This window comes from Corapipo altera, unplaced genomic scaffold, assembly GCF_003945725.1.
Source record: "Corapipo altera isolate COAL_440 unplaced genomic scaffold, ASM394572v1 70, whole genome shotgun sequence".
In the NCBI taxonomy this organism is placed as follows: Eukaryota; Metazoa; Chordata; class Aves; order Passeriformes; family Pipridae; genus Corapipo; species Corapipo altera.
In genome coordinates, this window is record NW_020884911.1 from 4221810 (window position 1) to 4239082 (window position 17273).

The following is a 17273-nucleotide window of genomic DNA, read 5'->3' on the forward strand; positions in this document are numbered from 1 at the left end:
ACCTACACACCCCTGAGGATTCCCTTAACCTACACACCCCTGAGGATGCCTTTCACCACGATGGGCAGCGAGGTGAGCCCCCGAAGCCACTTGATGTCCTCCCAGCTGAGACCTGGATCAATGGTCTCAGCCACGTACACGGCCAGCCCGCTGTTCTCTCCAAAGTCTCTCCCCGAGGAAAACGCCTGGTCACTGCTGGGAAAGTTTTTTAATCTAAAATGACAAAAGAAATGGAAAAATAGGCTGAGAAAGGTCCACTGTAGCCCCGAATCAATATACCTGTGAGATAAAACTTTGCTCTGCTGCAGGGCAGGAGCAAAAAAAGCCAATCCCAGCATGTCAGATCCCAGTCCTTAGCGAGCCAAAATCTTTGGCTGACAAAGCATTTGATAACCAACATAAGCATTTGATCTTTAAAGTCCTTCCAACCCAAGCCTTTCTATGTTTCTGTGATGATTCTGTGCAAGGTTCTCCGGCCTAAGGCAACAGTCCTAGTTCTAGCAAAAGAAATAGGGTTTGGTTTTGCTTCTTTTTCAAATCCAGGGAATTCAGCTACCAAAGGAATAGGGGATCAGGTAGGTGGGAGGAGAGAAGGAGGAAGGGAAGTTTTGTTAAGCTCCATGACTTAGGTGGATAGGCACAAAACCTTGCAAAGAATTCAGAATTTCCATCTGTCCAACGAGGCCAACATCCAGCCAGTTCACCTTGTGTCTCTTTTGCTCGTGTCCTGGTAAAATGTGTGTGTGGAGGGGAAATTAGTTCATATGAAAACATTAGCTATTATTTGGGGCTTTTAGCCCCAGATCAGTCGGGTTCTAGGACACCCACATCCCACACGAGGCTGATTGCTCTGTTCTTCAGAAACCACACTGGGCTATTTAATACTCATATTACACATTTTGGGAAGTGCATGAGGTTTTCTGCATGGAAACTGGCTGGTTTCACTGCTGATTTCATGCCTGTAACAAGCAGCACTTCACATGGCTTTTCTGTTCAGCTCCAGGCCCAGAAGCAAAGGAGGAAGGAGCGGGCTCCCAGCAAGATCCAGCTTTTCAGCTGTTGGTTTGTGGAGGGTGGGGTACCCAGAGAAAAACAGAACCAGGGATAAGATTATATAAATAACTGTTGTTTTTCTTGGCCTGGGAAAAGCAGATCAACACTTGAATGAATGTTGCCTTACATACGTTTCAGAGCACAATGGCACCTTGTTGTTGCTTTGAAACTTTGTTGAAAACCTGAAGCCAAGAAAAAGTTATCACATAAATGAGCAAGAGCCCCGTGCTAGGAGGGTTTCGCCGCCGACCCTGCAACAAAACCCTGCCCAGCACTGCCCTGAAATCTGTAGAGATTAATTGGGACCTTTAAGGATTGCTCCAATTCCATGGGATTTCATCCAGTTCACTCAAAACCTCGGTATGGTTTGGTCAGGTGGGGTCAAAGTGTTTCAGAAACACTCCATCGCTTCCCTCAAATATTTTGGGGTCATTGAACTCACATCCAGGAACTCTCTAACCCCAGGCCTTAAAATTATATCGCCCATAAAAAAATAAGCTATTTAAAGAATTATTTAATTCTTTTTTAGGTAAAATGTCAGTGTGTATTGATGGTGTGGCAAACACAGATTACAGCAGAATCACAATATGGGGCATGCACAACCCAGTGTGGTACATTTTCATCTTGGATGTGCCAGGGCTTTTTTCTTTATGCTGCTTTCCTCCTAAGGTTGTACTTTACAACACAAAAATAGAGGCAGAGTTCAGGTTGCTCTGTCAGCCTTCATCATGTCATATTTTAGCTTCAAGTACAAGTGTAAGGGGGAGAGCCAACACCCCAAGCTCTGGAGGATTTTTTGCCTGCGAGGTGGAGAATCAGACTCACTGCAGAATCCCATGGCTTATTTTCCATAATATTCAAATAGAAGGTGAGAGAGACCTGGGGATGTGATTCCTCCTGGTACGTGTTACATATATTGCATAACACAACGGTCTTTGGAGACACAGGAAGAGCAATTCAGTTTCATTGATAATATTCAAAAGTAGCTTTCACCTGGAAATCCAATTTCATCTGCTCCAAAGTAATTTCACCTATCCTTTAATCATGTTTTCTTTCCATTTTTGTGTTCATTTGTGTGCTCTGAATAATCTTAACGCACACCACAGCAAACTGCAGTCATTACCCAGACCCACCTGCAAGATTCTCACGAGAGTTTTATCTCCAAGTCCTGGATATCCCATCCATTAAATACTCTTCCAGCTAATACTTGTGGCTGCTGAAATTGCACCAGCACTTCAGCACATCTTTATCAGGGTGCTCTGTACAGTCTACCAATTTATATCTGCAAAAGGCCAGGGAAATCAGTGCCCTGACAAAGCCGTTTTAAGGTCAAAAATCTCATTTAGCTCTGTTAAAATTGAATGCTTCCCAGGCCCTGCAGTGGGGAGGAATTAGAATTAGTGCTGAAGTCAACAACGAGGCCACAAATTCCGAGATAGAGAATCGTGGGGGGTAGAAATTGCCCTCATGGAGAATTCAGACAGATTTATAGCCACGTGTTTCTGTGTTTGAGCAAAAGAAAAGTTGAAGCTGCCCACCCCACATCCCACAGGGGGTGTACCTGAGGTTTGGAGGGAGCTGGAACTTGTTGCGCACGTCGGCGAGGCGCCGGCCCAGGTAGGGCGTGTCGGCCGTCACGAAGATGCCGCTGTAGCCGGCCCGCTCCGCCCGCCTCACCAGGGACTCCGCCACCTCCCGCTCCTTGTACACGTACAGCTGCAGCCACAGGAGGCCCCCCGGGGCTGCTGCGGCCACCTCCTCGATGGAAGAGGTGGCCCAGGAGCTCAGCATCATCCCTGTCCCCACGGCCCGGCACGCTGCAGGAATACAAAGGTGTGGTTTGGGATTATCCAAGGCTGAGGTTCTCCAAACTGTGGAGTGCTTGGCTTGCCAGCAGATGTTGGTGCATGTAATTACACACTGTCTCTCCTTAATGTTAGTGCATTCCAGGGAATGCTACATTAATAGCAGTTACTAACAGGGATGGGCTGTGAGCATTCTGCGCCCTATTCTGTGGGATTATCCACAAATTTTGGCGGCTGCTCTCCGCACACTGTTTGGGATGATCCCTGCTCCAGCACTAGAAATCAAACATCTCATAATCAAACTAAGCCTAACACATAGCAATAATTATCCTATGGGAATCCTGCTTGTAAGCCCCTAATGCCTGGGTGTCACTGGTCAGAAATTCTGGCATATGAATTTAAAGGACATATCTGCACACAAAGTTCTAAATGATCTAAAAAAAAATAAAAAAAAAAAAAAATTAAAATAATGCATTTAAGGTTTCCAACTTTTTGCCTCCCAAAAACCACCCTCCCCAAGGATCATTTCCAACCCAGGCTGCAGCAGCTGACCTCATGCAGATATATTTTTATGAATCTAGCACTTATTCTTTTTGGAGTAATCTGTCACTTAATATAAAATAAAGGAAAACACACCGTGAAACTCCAAAATATTATAGAAAGCCTTATTTTTCTTGCTCTACCGCAGAATGCATATTTTTAATGTAAATGGAGCTCTGTTTCAAGACGTCACCTCCAGCCCGTCGAGGAATTAAAAAGTGGTCTTTATGACAACATTTGATTAAATAAGGATTACAGGTCTCTTGGAGTGGAAACTTATGAACAGCTTATTCAAACAAATTGGTCACACCCTCCCAGGGCGCTTCCCCCCACTGGAAATACAGCAGCAACGACCCAAAACTCCTTCGTAGCCGTTTCGTTCCTCCCCTTAAAATTCCTGAAAATAGTTCCCTCTTATGGTGAAGTACCAAGAAATGAGGTTTCTTTCTAAAGAACCACAGATAACGAATGTCCAAAGTCACGTTGAAATCGGCTGGGGTGGGGGGGGTCACCACAAATTCCATAAGAAGTGAATTCCCAAATCAAGTCCGTTGGGCGACGCTGAGAAACAAGGGATCCACATTCCTCTTGCTCTGTCCAACCCAAGCACATGGACGAGCAGGAAGGTTGATAACCCAGCAATTACAAAACCCTCAGATCAGATAAGGGAGAAATGTAAATGTTATGGTTCAATCTGCCTTTAGGTATCCAGTTATTCCCATTCTTCCTCTCCTTCTCAACTCTACCTCCGCGGCCCTACGGACGCAAGAGCGGTTGCAAAAGCAAAAATTAAATATTTCTGGTGAAGAGAAGATTTAAAACGCGATGTTTCACCATATCCTTTCAACTTAGCATCATACACAGCAATAGAGAAGATAGTGCTTTGCTCTTTTATAAGATCAGATCGAAGCAGTTTGGTTCAACCAGAGTTCAGCCATCCCAAATGGGGTAACGGTATTTTCATGCAAGCACACTCACAAAATTCCCCTCATCTCTCCTGCAGAGTTCACAACTCTCTGGTGAAGCACCAGCTCAACATCCATATTTTAGATCTGCTCAGGCCAAGCCAAAGTTCACACACAAAATTTTTCGATGTTTTTAAAATTCCAAGTTCTAGTTTTGGTTGATCTGTGCTTCACCTTGATCATTTTAAAACTTACTTTGACAATTTTCTAGACTTGCAAAACCAAGAGATACAGAGTCCTGAAGCGTTGCCAGGTTTGGGTTTGGTTTTTTTCTACCTGAAATTAGGTTTTGCTAAAAATATACTCCCACTTCTCACCCATTTAGCTGCAGTTGAAGCAAACAGAAGCAATTCATTTCCTCCAACAACCATATTTCCCATTTCAGTTTTGGGGTGCTGCAAATACCTCTGTTTGTTGTTACAAACCAGTACTGGTAGAGCCATATTCCCACAGGATGCTCTTGCTGCAATATGTGACATTTGCCAGAGTTTAAACATCAGCTCTTTTGTAAACCAGCCTTTCCTCATGCCTTTTCAGACTGCTTTTAGTTTGTTTTTCTGTTTTCCTCAGATCTTCTTTTAATCCTGAGCATTGCCCGGAGCAAACGTTCACTCCTGTACACCCCGCAGGCTCCTGGTGGGATCCATGGCAGCTCGGAGAGAATTAGCCACAGACAGGAGGCTGGGGAAGTTCATGGAATCACAGAACGGTAAAGAATCTTTCCCTAATATCTGATCCAAACCTGACCCCAGAGTGAAGCCATTTCCCTTGTCCTGTCACTCCAGGTTCTTGTCCCAAGTCCCTCTCCTGCTCTCTTGGAGCCCCTTTAGGCACTGGGAAGGGGCTCTAAGGTTTCCCTGGAGCCTTTTCTTCAGGTTGAACCACTCCAACTCTCCCAGCCTGTCTCCAGAGCAGAGGTGCTCCAGCCATCAGATCGTGGTGGGGTGCCCAGGAAAGGGATTTTCACAACCTTTTCCTCACAGCTGCCTTGAACAGGCACAGGTTTGTCAGCCCCACTGTGACCTGCCTGTACTTAGAGCCCAGGGAGGCCAGGAGCAAGGACACACCTTCTTCACCAGGGAATACCAACCTTGATAAAACAGGACTTTCCTCATCCTTGGGGAACTCAACCGAAGTATTTTACACAGCAACAAATCAAGGCTGACCCTGGGACAGGACCCACTTGGGAGTTCCAGTGGAGAACAGAGCAGTGACCTTTCCTAGCCCTTCTTCATCCTGAAACCTCAGTCTCCCCATCTGGTGGGACATCACTTCATTACATGGTTTGGGAAGGGTATGGAATTTGTCCCTGTGGGCAACTCAGAGGCAACACACTCCAGGGGAGACACTGGAGAGGAGCCCAGTTCAAAGGTGCATACTTTGTCAGGATTACCTTGAATGGGAATGGAAATTTGCTTTTTTCCTCTCTAGCTGGGCAAATTCCCCTCATTTCCCTTTAAGGGGCATCTCCAAAGCCCAGCAGCCACACTGCTCCCCTGCAGTCATTCTTCCCTGAATCCACCAGTGAATCCACTGCCCCCAAGTTAAGGGCCAGAGGACATTCCTTGGGATCAACACGCTGTCCTTTCGGTACGGTGGTATTTCTCAGGAGCAGCAGCCGGGTTCTTGGAGCTGCATCTCCTGAGAAGCAGAGTTGTTTAAAGTACTTCACGTTGCTCTCCTGACAAACCACTCTTGGCTGAGATGCCCTGCCCGGCCTTCCCTCACCCGGCCCTCCCAAATCCCCGCGTGCGAGTTGTGCCGCCCGTCATCTTGTTGCCCCGGTGGATTCCGTCAGCTGTGCGGGAAGGCTGCAGGCTCCAGGGAAGGAGATGTGGTCCAAAGGGGTCTGGCAGGGCTGTCATGCCAGGCTGCCTGTGTGCACATGCAGCACAAAGTCCCCTGACCGTGCCGGTCTCCAGGGTCAACTCAGGCCAGTTCAGCCCAGGTCATGTTGTCCCACAGGAATATTGTCCTCTGGAATAGCCACACCTCAAAATTAACCTCTGTTTTTTGATCGATACATAGATAACAGGTTAAAGATAAGGACAAAATCCTGCTGTTTTCACTGTGACTGAACACAAAAAGTAACAGATCACCAAATCCCTCCTTCCCAGTCACTGGTGAGCACAAGGAACCTTCCAGGAGTGAACAAAAAGCATGGCAGCAGCCTGTTAAGAGCCAAAAGGAACAAAGGTGTTCCTCCCTGTCTAGTGGAAGTGACAGAGCTGCCAGTAACTCAGCTAAACCAGAGGGGAAAAAAGCTTTCCAGTCAATATTCGTGTTCTCCATTTGGCAAAGCAAACGGTGCAATCACATCACAGGTGGTGGTGAAACCCTTCCTGCGTCAGCAGCAGCTCGGAGAGAGGTTTGAGGACAATCACAGAGGGCAAACAAAAAACTCTGAGCAACTGCCATGCACAGTGTTCCAAAAGAAAATCAGGTTCTCAGCCTGATTTTCAGCCAGTCAGGGAGAAGTCAAGTCTTGTAGCGCTGCTTCGGGGTGAAAACACAGGAATAGAAGGTAGCGGGTCAGTAAGAGCTTTATGGAACAAGCAGGAATATAAACAGAAATGTCAGTAAAATAATGCTACAAATCTGTTTATAATCAATTAAAGGTTACAAAAAACTGCCATTTCTTGCTAAGGAGCTGGATGGTGCCCGAGATTTTTTGTCAGAGCACTTGAGGTGGGTGCTGTTGACACAGGGAGCACGTTGGTTTGCAAGCACAGTGTGGAGTCGGGATGGCAAAGGGATGTCCTGGAACGGAGGAACAGCAAGTCCTCTGATGGACAGGCAAGAAAAATCCCTCAGAATCAGAAGGGTTCTATTGAAAAGTGTTTAGAGAATAACCTTTTGCTCTTTAATGGTGGCTAAGATTATTCATCCAATTTGGCAAATATTTTTAGTTAAAGAGGTTGAAATTGGAGTGGGGAGGATGAGAAAAAAAAAAAATCACCTAAGTCAAAATGTCATGTGTTGATCTTTTCAAAATGGAAATGTTTTCTCCTGAGCTAACACTTTTGTTTCAAAACAGAGCTATGGCTAAAAGCATCAGCCAGTAGGAAAAATGAAATAAAACATTGTGTTTTGGATCAAATGAAACATTTCAGTTAATCCAAAACAATTTTCCTCCCAATTTTTCAGTTTCTACTGAACAGAAAATCCATTCTTTGGAAAACTGCCCTATATACTGATGAGCTACAACTAAAATGCCAGGGAATATACTTGAAGGAAGACCTGGAAGAACTGGGACAAGTGCCAAGGTGTGTGAAATTGTTTCAAGGACAAGAAATCTTTCTCTATAAGGAAGGACTCCTGGCATTTAGATATGTCAAAGAAAACTGAGGAATAACATTATCACAGCCTACATGGGCATTTTAAAAAAAATTTATTTATTTTTTTTAATTCTAGCTAACAGAAATATAAGTAAACCCAATACCTGGAATTGAGGCTGTGCAAGTTTTGACCATGATTGACCCCACTCAGAGTGGGGTTAGTTAACCTTTGGAATATCTTCCATTGTGCTGGCTGGCCTGTCACCAGCAACTTTTAAAATGGCAATTGGAAGTTTTTCCTTAAAAGATCCTTTGCTAATGAAGCAGAACTGCCACTGAAGGGTGTTTAAGGCCCTGTCTTGGGAAGGTGCAGCTGGGTCAGTGCAGGAGAGCATCCCTGGGGGAGCAGCAGCCCCCAAAAGCCTGGCAAGCCCTAAGTGAGGGGTTGTGAGGTTGAAGGGAGCCTTTAAGCCAAACTTACACTTTACTGAGCTAATTCCTGTCATCTTATAAGGTCAAACCAAGAGCCTGGCACTGAATGCCCCGCCCCACCTCTAACAGCACGAAACCAAAGCCATATTTTCCTCTCCCCCAAACACCAATGCAATACAGAGGGTGTGATTTTAATTATGCTCTCCTCTGAAAGCAACGAAAAACTCCCCGGCTCCAATGGATGTGTTTACTGGATCACATATTCCAACCACTGAGCTCCCCCAGCTCGAAAACCCAAGGACATTAAATGCAATAATCATGTGTTAAAAGTTTGAAAAGCGCACAAAAGTAAGTGCACAAAAATCAGGAAATTCCAGAATTAAGTTATTACCACAACCATAACTCAGCCCTGGTACTCAGCCTTGCTGTACCCCTTGACTTGGCATGCCATTATGGATTTATGCCTTAAAATGTGGCCAGGATACAGAATCAGTGGGAATTTTTGCTAAGAAACATCCTGAGTTTTGTGTGTTTCAAATCTTACCCTCCCCATTGCATTAATAGGTTTGCACTTAACAGTTTAACGCTTCAGAGTTTCCCCCCAGCACAACCTGGCCCGGAGTTAATCCACAGGAGCTGCCAAAGGACAGGACAGCACCAAGGCTCTCACCGGCCCTTCCCAAACCCATTCGAGGTGTTGGAGCTCCATCGCGTGGAAAGCACCGGCACATACAACAGCCATAAAAGCACTGGCTGCCAGTAAATCTCTTGGGAAGGGAAGAAAGAGTGGCCCCAAACACGGTACAAAATTAGAGAAATCTGCTTTTACAGAGATGGTTGCTGGAGTTGTGCTGCGACCCTGATGCAGCTTCTTATTGAGAACTGAGACCAGCTCCCACTGCAGGGATGGTCCTCAGACTCCCTTCACACTGGTATTTGCTGCACTGGGCATGGAAACACTGTTAGAGGAATAAATCAACCATGTAGGGGATTTATTTTTTTTCAAATATCACTTATTTAAGTTTTGTAGCCTTTTTCATTCAGTGCCAGGGCACTGAAATGCACAGCCCAAACCTCCTCCTCAGTTTTCATGTCATTCTGCAGCTTGGGTGAAAGGAGTAGGAAACAAGTTTGCCATCTCAGTTCTGGTTAATGCCTCATTTCTCACAGCCTTTTAGGTGCAGCCTCTGTGCTGGCAAAATCTCTGTGCAGCTTCTAGCCCAGAGGGGCCCTTATCTCCCTGGGATGTTCTCTCTTCAAAGCAAGGATTTTTCCCAGAAAAGCAAAGGCTTCTGAATTTCCAGAAGCAATTCTCTAAGAGGAAGACTGGTGCTGTGACTATCTCTATATAAAGTTATATTTATAGAATGTATAGGTAGATACAGTTTGCAGTGTTACATGTGACAAGTGTAACAATCTTGTGTGTTTCACAGGGAGGGAACGGGGCTCAAACAAAGCAAACAGCGGAAAACAACCCAAAAACCAACCAGCAGCAGCTCAACCCCCCCCCCCCCGGCAAAAAACCAAGCTGGGATCCGTGGCCAGGATGATTTTGCCCGTGCCCACCCCCCCGCGGGGGCAGTCTGTGCGCTCACCTCTGGCAGTGGCCGTCTCCCCGTCGGGGTGAGCCATGCGCTGCATCGCGGTGGCGGCCACGCACACGGGCACCGAGACCCGCTGCCCCAGCACCGAGGTGGACATGTCCATCTCCGACACATCCCTCAGCACCCGCGGGTACAGCTTCCACCTGGCACGGGGGGCAAAGGGAGAGCGTTAAAGGAGGCCTGAGGCACCGGGGATATTTACAGTTCCGAGCGGGCAAGGGCAGGTTTTCCTGCTGTCACACGGTGGGAGCTGTGCTGGCGCTGGAGCAGGACCCCCCTGTGTCACCCAGAGCTGCAAACTAAACCACACCGAACCCGAAATCACCCTCTGCTGCAGCCTTCAACAGCACAACATCCACACCTTTAGGAACGGGGCTGCATTCCTGGGGACGCCCGTGAAACGGGACTTTCCCCCGCCATCCAGGCGATGTCACAGCACTGCCAGCGTCACCAGAAGCCACAAGAGGGGGTGCGATAGCAGGGGCTGCCTCTCACACGGGCCAAAGCCTCTCTGCAAGCACCAGCCTCTCATTGAGGCCTCCCTCCCTCCGAAAGGGCTCCGATGGCCACTGGATTTCAATTACAGAAAAGAATTAAAAGCTTAAGCTCTGGTACTGCTGAACCTGACTAACTGCTCTGACTGATAATATTGTAATTCTCAGCATGGAGAGAGAACCAGAGCCATTGTAACCCTCCAACAGCGAGGAGGGGTGAGTTTGAGCTTGCATATTAAACTGGCAAGTCAGTGAAAAAGAGACAAGACAAAGTCTTGTGTATTTTATAGAAAGATCAAGAGACATTTCCCTGAGGAGCCTGGGACAGAGCCAGGATGAGACCCACCGTCCTCAAGTCCTGGAGCACGGGGCCCTGCCAGTTCTCCAGGAAACGCTCTCCAGGGAGGAGGAGGACAGTTGTGATGCTTGGAAGGAGCTGTGTGGCCACGGGGAGTCAGCTGTGCTGCTCAGTGCCAAGACACACACGGCAAGTGTGTCCTCGGACTTGTTTTCATGCCATTGTATCAGTCTGTTATTTTTCAGGGGAGGATGGACTGAGGGTGGGACAAAAAAAATATGACTTTTTTTTCCTCCTCCTTTTTTTCCTAATCCTCATTCTGAAGGATTCCACTCAGCTTTAAGGCAGAAATCCTTTCATAACCTTGCTCATTTAGACAGTAAGAAGCATAAAGGATGTGGAGCATCTCCCTCTTCCCCAGCCTCCTGGTTTCTCCTTGTTACCTGGTACAAGCCACTGCCATCTCCAAACCCACCTGTGAGGCTCAGTCCTGAGGCACAACATTCCTGGAGTGCTTTTAGCTGGGAAAAGGAAGAGAAGGAGCAAAAATCCTCCCAGCAGTGTGTGCAAGGAAAATGATGCAGTTCCAGGCAGCGATACCTCTCCATCAACACCCTGACTATGTATTGGGTCCCACAAAAATACCAACATCACTACTTCTTTTAACAAAATCTGATCTTACCGTGGAAACATGGGTGTTTCCAGTTGGAAGTCTGATGGACACTCAAAGCCAGGCATTTTCTAGACAAGCCCCTAACAGCAGCAAGGAAAACCCACAAGTAGTATTTATTTCCCAGTCACCACCAGAGCACATGTTCATTCAGCTGCCACACACCACCTGCTTCCTCCAGGTTTTTCAGTGAAAACATTTCCTGGATATTTTGTAATAAGCTTGGGTTTTTCTTTTAAATTCTTCATCTCCTCATCACCCACATCTTTTTCCAGCCAAGTCCATTCTCATGTGCTGCAATCAGCAACAGAGTGAGCACATCCTTCTTCCCAGCTGGAAGTGGGAGATGCCACAGTGGGGAAGGCAGCAAGCACTGCTGCTTTGGGCAACTTCAGCTAGAAGCTGTTTTGAGGGAAGGATTAAAGAGAAGGAGGGGGATTAATCTTTTGGGGGGTTTTCCTTTTTTCTCCAAGCTAAAAAATTTCCAGTTTCAAATTATCTTGCAGAGGGGTAAGAGGGAAGCTCTCACTGCTTTCAGCTGTGAAAAATGTTGATGTTTTCAAACTGTAACACATTTTCAAGCAGCTCTTCTTGCTTCCCTTCAGAGCTCATCCCAAATAATCCCCTTGTGCAGCAGGGCTCTTTGGGAAAGGACTCACAGTTCAGAAAAAGTCTCCATCCCAACCCGATTCGCTGCCTTAATCTCTCCCTACAGCTCCTCTTCCATCAGAAGGGGCAGGGGCTGGTGCTGTGCCAGGCAAACCAGGAGCTGCTTTTCCTTGAGGGAAAGCAATCTTCCCTCCCAGGGTGTCTTTCCATCCACACTCTTTTCGCAGGGCTCTGAACCCGAGGTGAAAGACACGGCAGCCTCGCTTTTTTAACCAATATTTAAATTCCTTATGTGCCCATTTTAGTGCCTTTCATTGCTATGAGGTTTGCAGAAAACCCACATCGATGCTGTCACTGATGAAGCAGCAGCTGCTGTTCCTTGCACGGGACAAAACAAGGCAGCTTCTCCAGAGGCTGCCGGGGATTCCTCGGATTAGCAGGAGCCTGTTCCTGGACACACCAATGCCCTCCTTCCTTAAAATGCCAAAGGGGGAGATTCCAGATTGATTTCCTGAATGCCATCAAGCTAAAGATGTCCCGATCTTGCCACAGAAATCCATTCTCCATTGAGGCTCCTTGGTTCCTCGACAGCTGGAGAGTGGCTTTAACTGGCACAGGGCTGGGAGGGCACTCGGCATTCCGGGATACAGAGGGAACACACGGCAAAGGCAGCAAGGCGACACAGGGACTAACATCTGCTCTGACATCCCAAATCATCCTGCCTGGCCTTAATGCCTCGCTTGAGAACCAGGAACAAAAAATACTCATCTGGCCTCGGCAGGACCACACTGATGTCAACACCAGAGTTCCTGTTCTCCCCTCAGTCCCAGAGGAACTGGAAGCTGGCAGAGAGTGGCCGTACCTGGCTTTAACCTCACCTTAAACACTGGCCTTGTGGAGACAGTTTATACTCTGGCACCTGATTACACAAAGTACTTGAAGCTCCTGAGCTGTCAAAAAGCCAAGACGTTCATTTTATAACCTAATGAGTATCAACTGTGCTGCTCCAAAAATTCCAGGTGGTATTCCAGAGGTATTGTGGGATCTAAGCTTACTCCTTAATAGTAATTATATTAGTCCTTAATAACAATCTATTTATTCCTCCATCCTGTGGTGATACTGGGTATCTATAAATATTTCAATAAACTGCAAACATTTTGAATCAGGCTGAACCTGCAGCCGAGCTTCTGACAGGGGAGATCGATGGGAAACAAAGCTGAACTTACTCATATCTTTCAGAAAAATCATCTTACTTTGTGATCTCTGTGACTCGGGGGTGTAAAGTCCATCTTACTTTATATTGACCCTCAAGCTGGACTCAGGAACAGGCAGAAAAAACACACTCAGAGACACAGCAGGGCTGTGTGAGGAGCAGAGTGAGCAGCTGTCCTGCATCCATAAGGGGTAGGCCATGCTCCTCCTGACAGCATCCATGGGAAAAAGACAGATTTTATACGTTGTTCATGTCAAACAGGACTTTAAAATCAAAATATTATGAAGCCTTTATAGCAGTTTCTACCTTTTAGAGATGGGTTGCAAACACGGCATCATGACTGTCAATGGCAGCATCCCATGTAGTAAGAAAATAGGATTTTTTCATCACAGGAATCAATCCCTGCCGTGGAAAGCAGCTTCAGATCCCTTATCTCACCTCCACCATCCAGCCCTGCTAATGCCAACACAGTAAGGGACATACCCAGGTCTTTGTCAGCCTGTCTCTGGAAGGTTTAGACCCAATTTAATCATGATTAGCTCCTGCAGTCACAAGTAAAACGTTCACTACCCCCACAGTTTATGGCCTCCCAGTCCTTCCTTTGAGTGTCCTTTCCTTAATGTCTCATTTTGGTTTTACGAGGGCAGGTAGCATCAGAGCATCTGGAAGCATCAAGAAAGATAAAATAAAGCTCAGGTGAGCACTGCTACACCCCCTCCTGCTCCTAGTTACCCCTCAGGGCAACTCTTTGGCTTGTGTTTGAGGAGGGAAACTCCAGCCTGGGATGATGGCTTCTGCATGAGCAAGCTCTGGAAGAAGTAGCCACAGTAGAGGTGAGTTTTCTTCTCTTGACATTATAAGGCTTTTCTCTCTGTGTCCTTAAAATGAAGGTTCTGAGCCCATTCCTGCCATCTGGCCTTTGAGATCCTGCTGAACTATCGCTACATTTCCTACAGCCTTCAGCTCGTATGGGATTTCCAGCTGAGCTGCTCACAGCCTACAGAAAAGCAACTGGAGCAGTGAGTAGAACTCCTGCTCTAAGCAGGAAAGCAGAGTGGGGAAGAAGAAAGACTGAAGATAAATCAGAAAAATCTTGTTTTGGTTTGTTAGACTCAGGAGGATTAAAGACAAAGCCTTTAGAGATTAGCAAAGGGAAGTGCAGGGGTTAAATGCCTGCACCAGCACAGCACCCCAAGGCAAGGGACATCAGCAGCTGTCCCAGCAGCTCACTGGCTGATTAAATATTGGAGCTGAAGGGTCTAGAGAATTCCTGGTAAAAAAAGAACCAAAATGCAGGGAAAGCTAAAAAGGTGCTAATGGATTTTAGGGATGGATTTTTGACAGAAAGTGTTGGGTGGAGGAGTGAGAGGGGAGAGACAATGGTTCTGAAAATCAGTGATTTGAGACTCTTCTTGCTAAAAAAAAAAAAGTTGCAGAAAAACTGAGTTTTGTTCACAAGGAAAAATCTAAAATTGCACCACACACAGTACTAAAGCAGAACTCACACCCCCTACCTCCCACCCCAGCCTTCAATCACCCTCCTACCTGGAAAATGCTGCCACATTTTCTGCCAGTGTTTCCTGGTCATCCGCCCCGGACCGGTAATAATCGTACACGGATTTGGGGAGGAAGGTTTTAGCATACTCCTCAAAATCACCAATGCACACTGGCTTTCCAGACATGGCTGCAGATCCCACGGGGTCAGTTTATTGCCACTTCCCTCTCTTTTAAGCTCTAGGTTTTTGTCTGTAAATCATTAATACGGGACCTCATCAGGATTCAATTTACCTACATTTCAAAAAAAAGAAAAATAAATACACCAACTTCTTGTGTCACGCTGGACTTCAGCACTGTGTTTTATTCCATGTGGTCAAGGCCAACCTAGAACAGAATGGAAAAAAGGACAGTAAAAATTAAAAAAGAATAAGCAAAGAAAGAAATAGGTAGTTAAACCTGCAATAACAGGAGTGTACAGTCCCTCATGGACATGTTCATCATCCAAAACATCCATGAGATAAACCTGAAAGTCTGTTTACACTCTAAAAGCAAAACCTTGGTTTAGATGATTTCTAAATTTGTTAAAGATTTCTTGATCAAATCCTGACCTAAATTTTAACAAACAGACATGGTTTGCAACGGGTTTATGGTAGTTGTTTGTCAAGGGAAACTTCCAAGTGTGTGTATAATTCAGTTTTCCAGCTGTGCACTGCAAATTAATATCAATATCCACACAATTACAGCACAAGGCCTTTACCCACAGATGAGCGTCAGGAAGAACTGAAATGCAGACTGGTTTAACCTTGGCACTGCTCTGTGCTCCCAGAACAAAGCTGGGAGACCTGTCTGCTTGCATTTATTTAAAGTTTGCAGCATCTGTGCTAAAAAGGGGTGTTTATCCTGGAGCACGAGACAGTGGCACGACAGCTGAACATTTTAACACGTGTAGATGAATCCCAACTTAGTGAATTGACAAGCTTTTAATGTTGGACTGTTGCAAAAGTTTCTGAAGTCCCCAAACATGGAATTTAATGCCAGTGTCTCACCAACACACGCAGCTTCCTGCCAAGTAATTGGCTCCTTGTTTTAATGAATCTCTCTGGATGAGGGTTCCTCCAGCTGCTTTAATGAGGCATCAGCTGACCTTTAACCTTGGAGCAAAGGATCAGCATCTGACTGAAACTGTGTCCTGCTGCAGGATCACAGAGATGCCAACTGTCTCCCATTGACACATAAAATATTCCATAGGGGAAGGATGAGCCAGCTGGGATTTTCTCGCTCCAGTTAACTGCAGTAAAGATTAACTGGCAAAGGTAACTGCAGCATATAATTCAAATATTTCAGTGTTCAAGCCATCAAGACTGTTGTGCAAAGCTGTTTTATCAAGCCACATAAGTAAACACTCATTTTGGCTTCCAGATTCCCCGTGAACACTTGTGAATTTCTCCAAAATAAAGCCAGAAAACCCCTATTTCCTGGATTGTTTTCAGACAGTCTCTCACACCAATCAGAGCTGGACTGACATTTCTTTAGATCCCTCCAAGTCCATCAGAAGAACCAGCAGGAAATATTTGGGGGGTTTTTTATCCCAGCAACTCCAGCATGGGAGTCAAAACTGATGGAGGCTGCAGGGATGGGGACAGTCCCTTGGCCACTCAGCACAGACAGTGAGCAGGTGGCTGGAACAGGTCCCTGGATGCCTATTTTGGGGCAGTCTGGGGACTGCTGGGATGGCAGGAGACTGGGGCATGGGGCAGAGGGCCAGTTCTCCTGGGAGGAGCTGGATAACAGTGCACAAGGAAACCAACCCAGGGCAGGTCTACAAAGAGGTTCTCGGTGCCAGTTTTGCCTCCCCAACCACACAGTGACATAAAAAGTGCCCTTGTCAAGGGTGATTTTTTCCACTTCCTTATGTGGCACTGACACAAATTCCCACTTGTTCCCTGTGTGTTTAAATCCAGAGTTTTCCTTTCTCCTCAGGAAAGACAAAGCAAAAGTAAAGCACAGAGAGGTTTTTTAGGTGTTTTCCCACTGGGAAAGGAATGAAGATGCTGGATTAAAACAAGTGTTCCCTGCAGTGTGATCAGCTCCCAGGAGGAGGCACACACTCCTCAGCAGGCCCATTCCCAGGAGCTGGGAGTTACCACTGGTCCAGCTCAAAATTCCAAGGTGCAGTTCAAAATTCCAAGGTAGAAACTCACACTTTTCTACCCCTTTAGTTCAGCCATCAGAGTATCTTCATATTTCCTCTACAGAACTAGAGCTTAGGTTTGTCTGATTGTGAATAATAACTTCCAGAGCCGGATCAGATTTTGGCTGTAGGATCCCACGAGCTGTTTTCATGGAGAAAATTTCATACTCCCGCAAAACAGAAGGAGAAGCAGCTGATGGAACAGCAAACCAACAAAACGCTCACAAGGCTTCATTTGACACCATTCCAGCTTCCACTTTACAGCAGGAAATGGATGTAAAGGAAAAGAAGTAAACCAAAGGGAATGGTAAATCCCCCGAGCCCTGCAGCTGCTGTGTTCCCAGGGAAAGGCAGCTCAGGGAACTCACCTGAAGAGAATGAATCCATGCACTGGTTCCCAGAGTTGTTCACATCATCCAAGTAGTTTGCAGTGATGATTCCTGGTAGCCCCTCATCTCTCTGGCACAGCTGTCCCTATGGACCATTCCTTCAGCTCTGCCTGCTGCGAGACACAACCTGAGGATGGGCCATTTAGCTCTGTACCTTCATCCTGGACCACATCCTGCTGGTCTCCAAATGCCAAATTATTGCCAAATTATTGCCAAATTATTGCCAAATTATTGC

General features: G+C 46.3%; 2 protein-coding genes across 2 annotated transcripts in view; both read right to left on the reverse strand.

Annotated features, from left to right (window-relative positions):
* The window catches only part of HAO1 (hydroxyacid oxidase 1), a 19304-nt gene extending 4558 nt beyond the window's left edge, over window positions 1-14746 (reverse strand). Inside the window, exons 1-4 of the mRNA XM_027653725.1 lie at window positions 14507-14746; window positions 9669-9820; window positions 2615-2870; window positions 38-213 (exon numbers count right to left, since the gene is read on the reverse strand). Coding sequence (XP_027509526.1) covers window positions 38-213; window positions 2615-2870; window positions 9669-9820; window positions 14507-14643 — 721 coding nt within the window. The 5' untranslated portion in view covers window positions 14644-14746. The remainder of the gene's footprint in view (window positions 1-37; window positions 214-2614; window positions 2871-9668; window positions 9821-14506) is intronic.
* Window positions 14747-17017: 2271 nt separating this feature from the next.
* The window catches only part of TMX4 (thioredoxin related transmembrane protein 4), a 21705-nt gene continuing 21449 nt past the window's right edge, over window positions 17018-17273 (reverse strand). Inside the window, exon 9 of the transcript XR_003529362.1 lies at window positions 17018-17151. The gene's annotated coding sequence lies outside the window, so the exon portion shown is untranslated. The remainder of the gene's footprint in view (window positions 17152-17273) is intronic.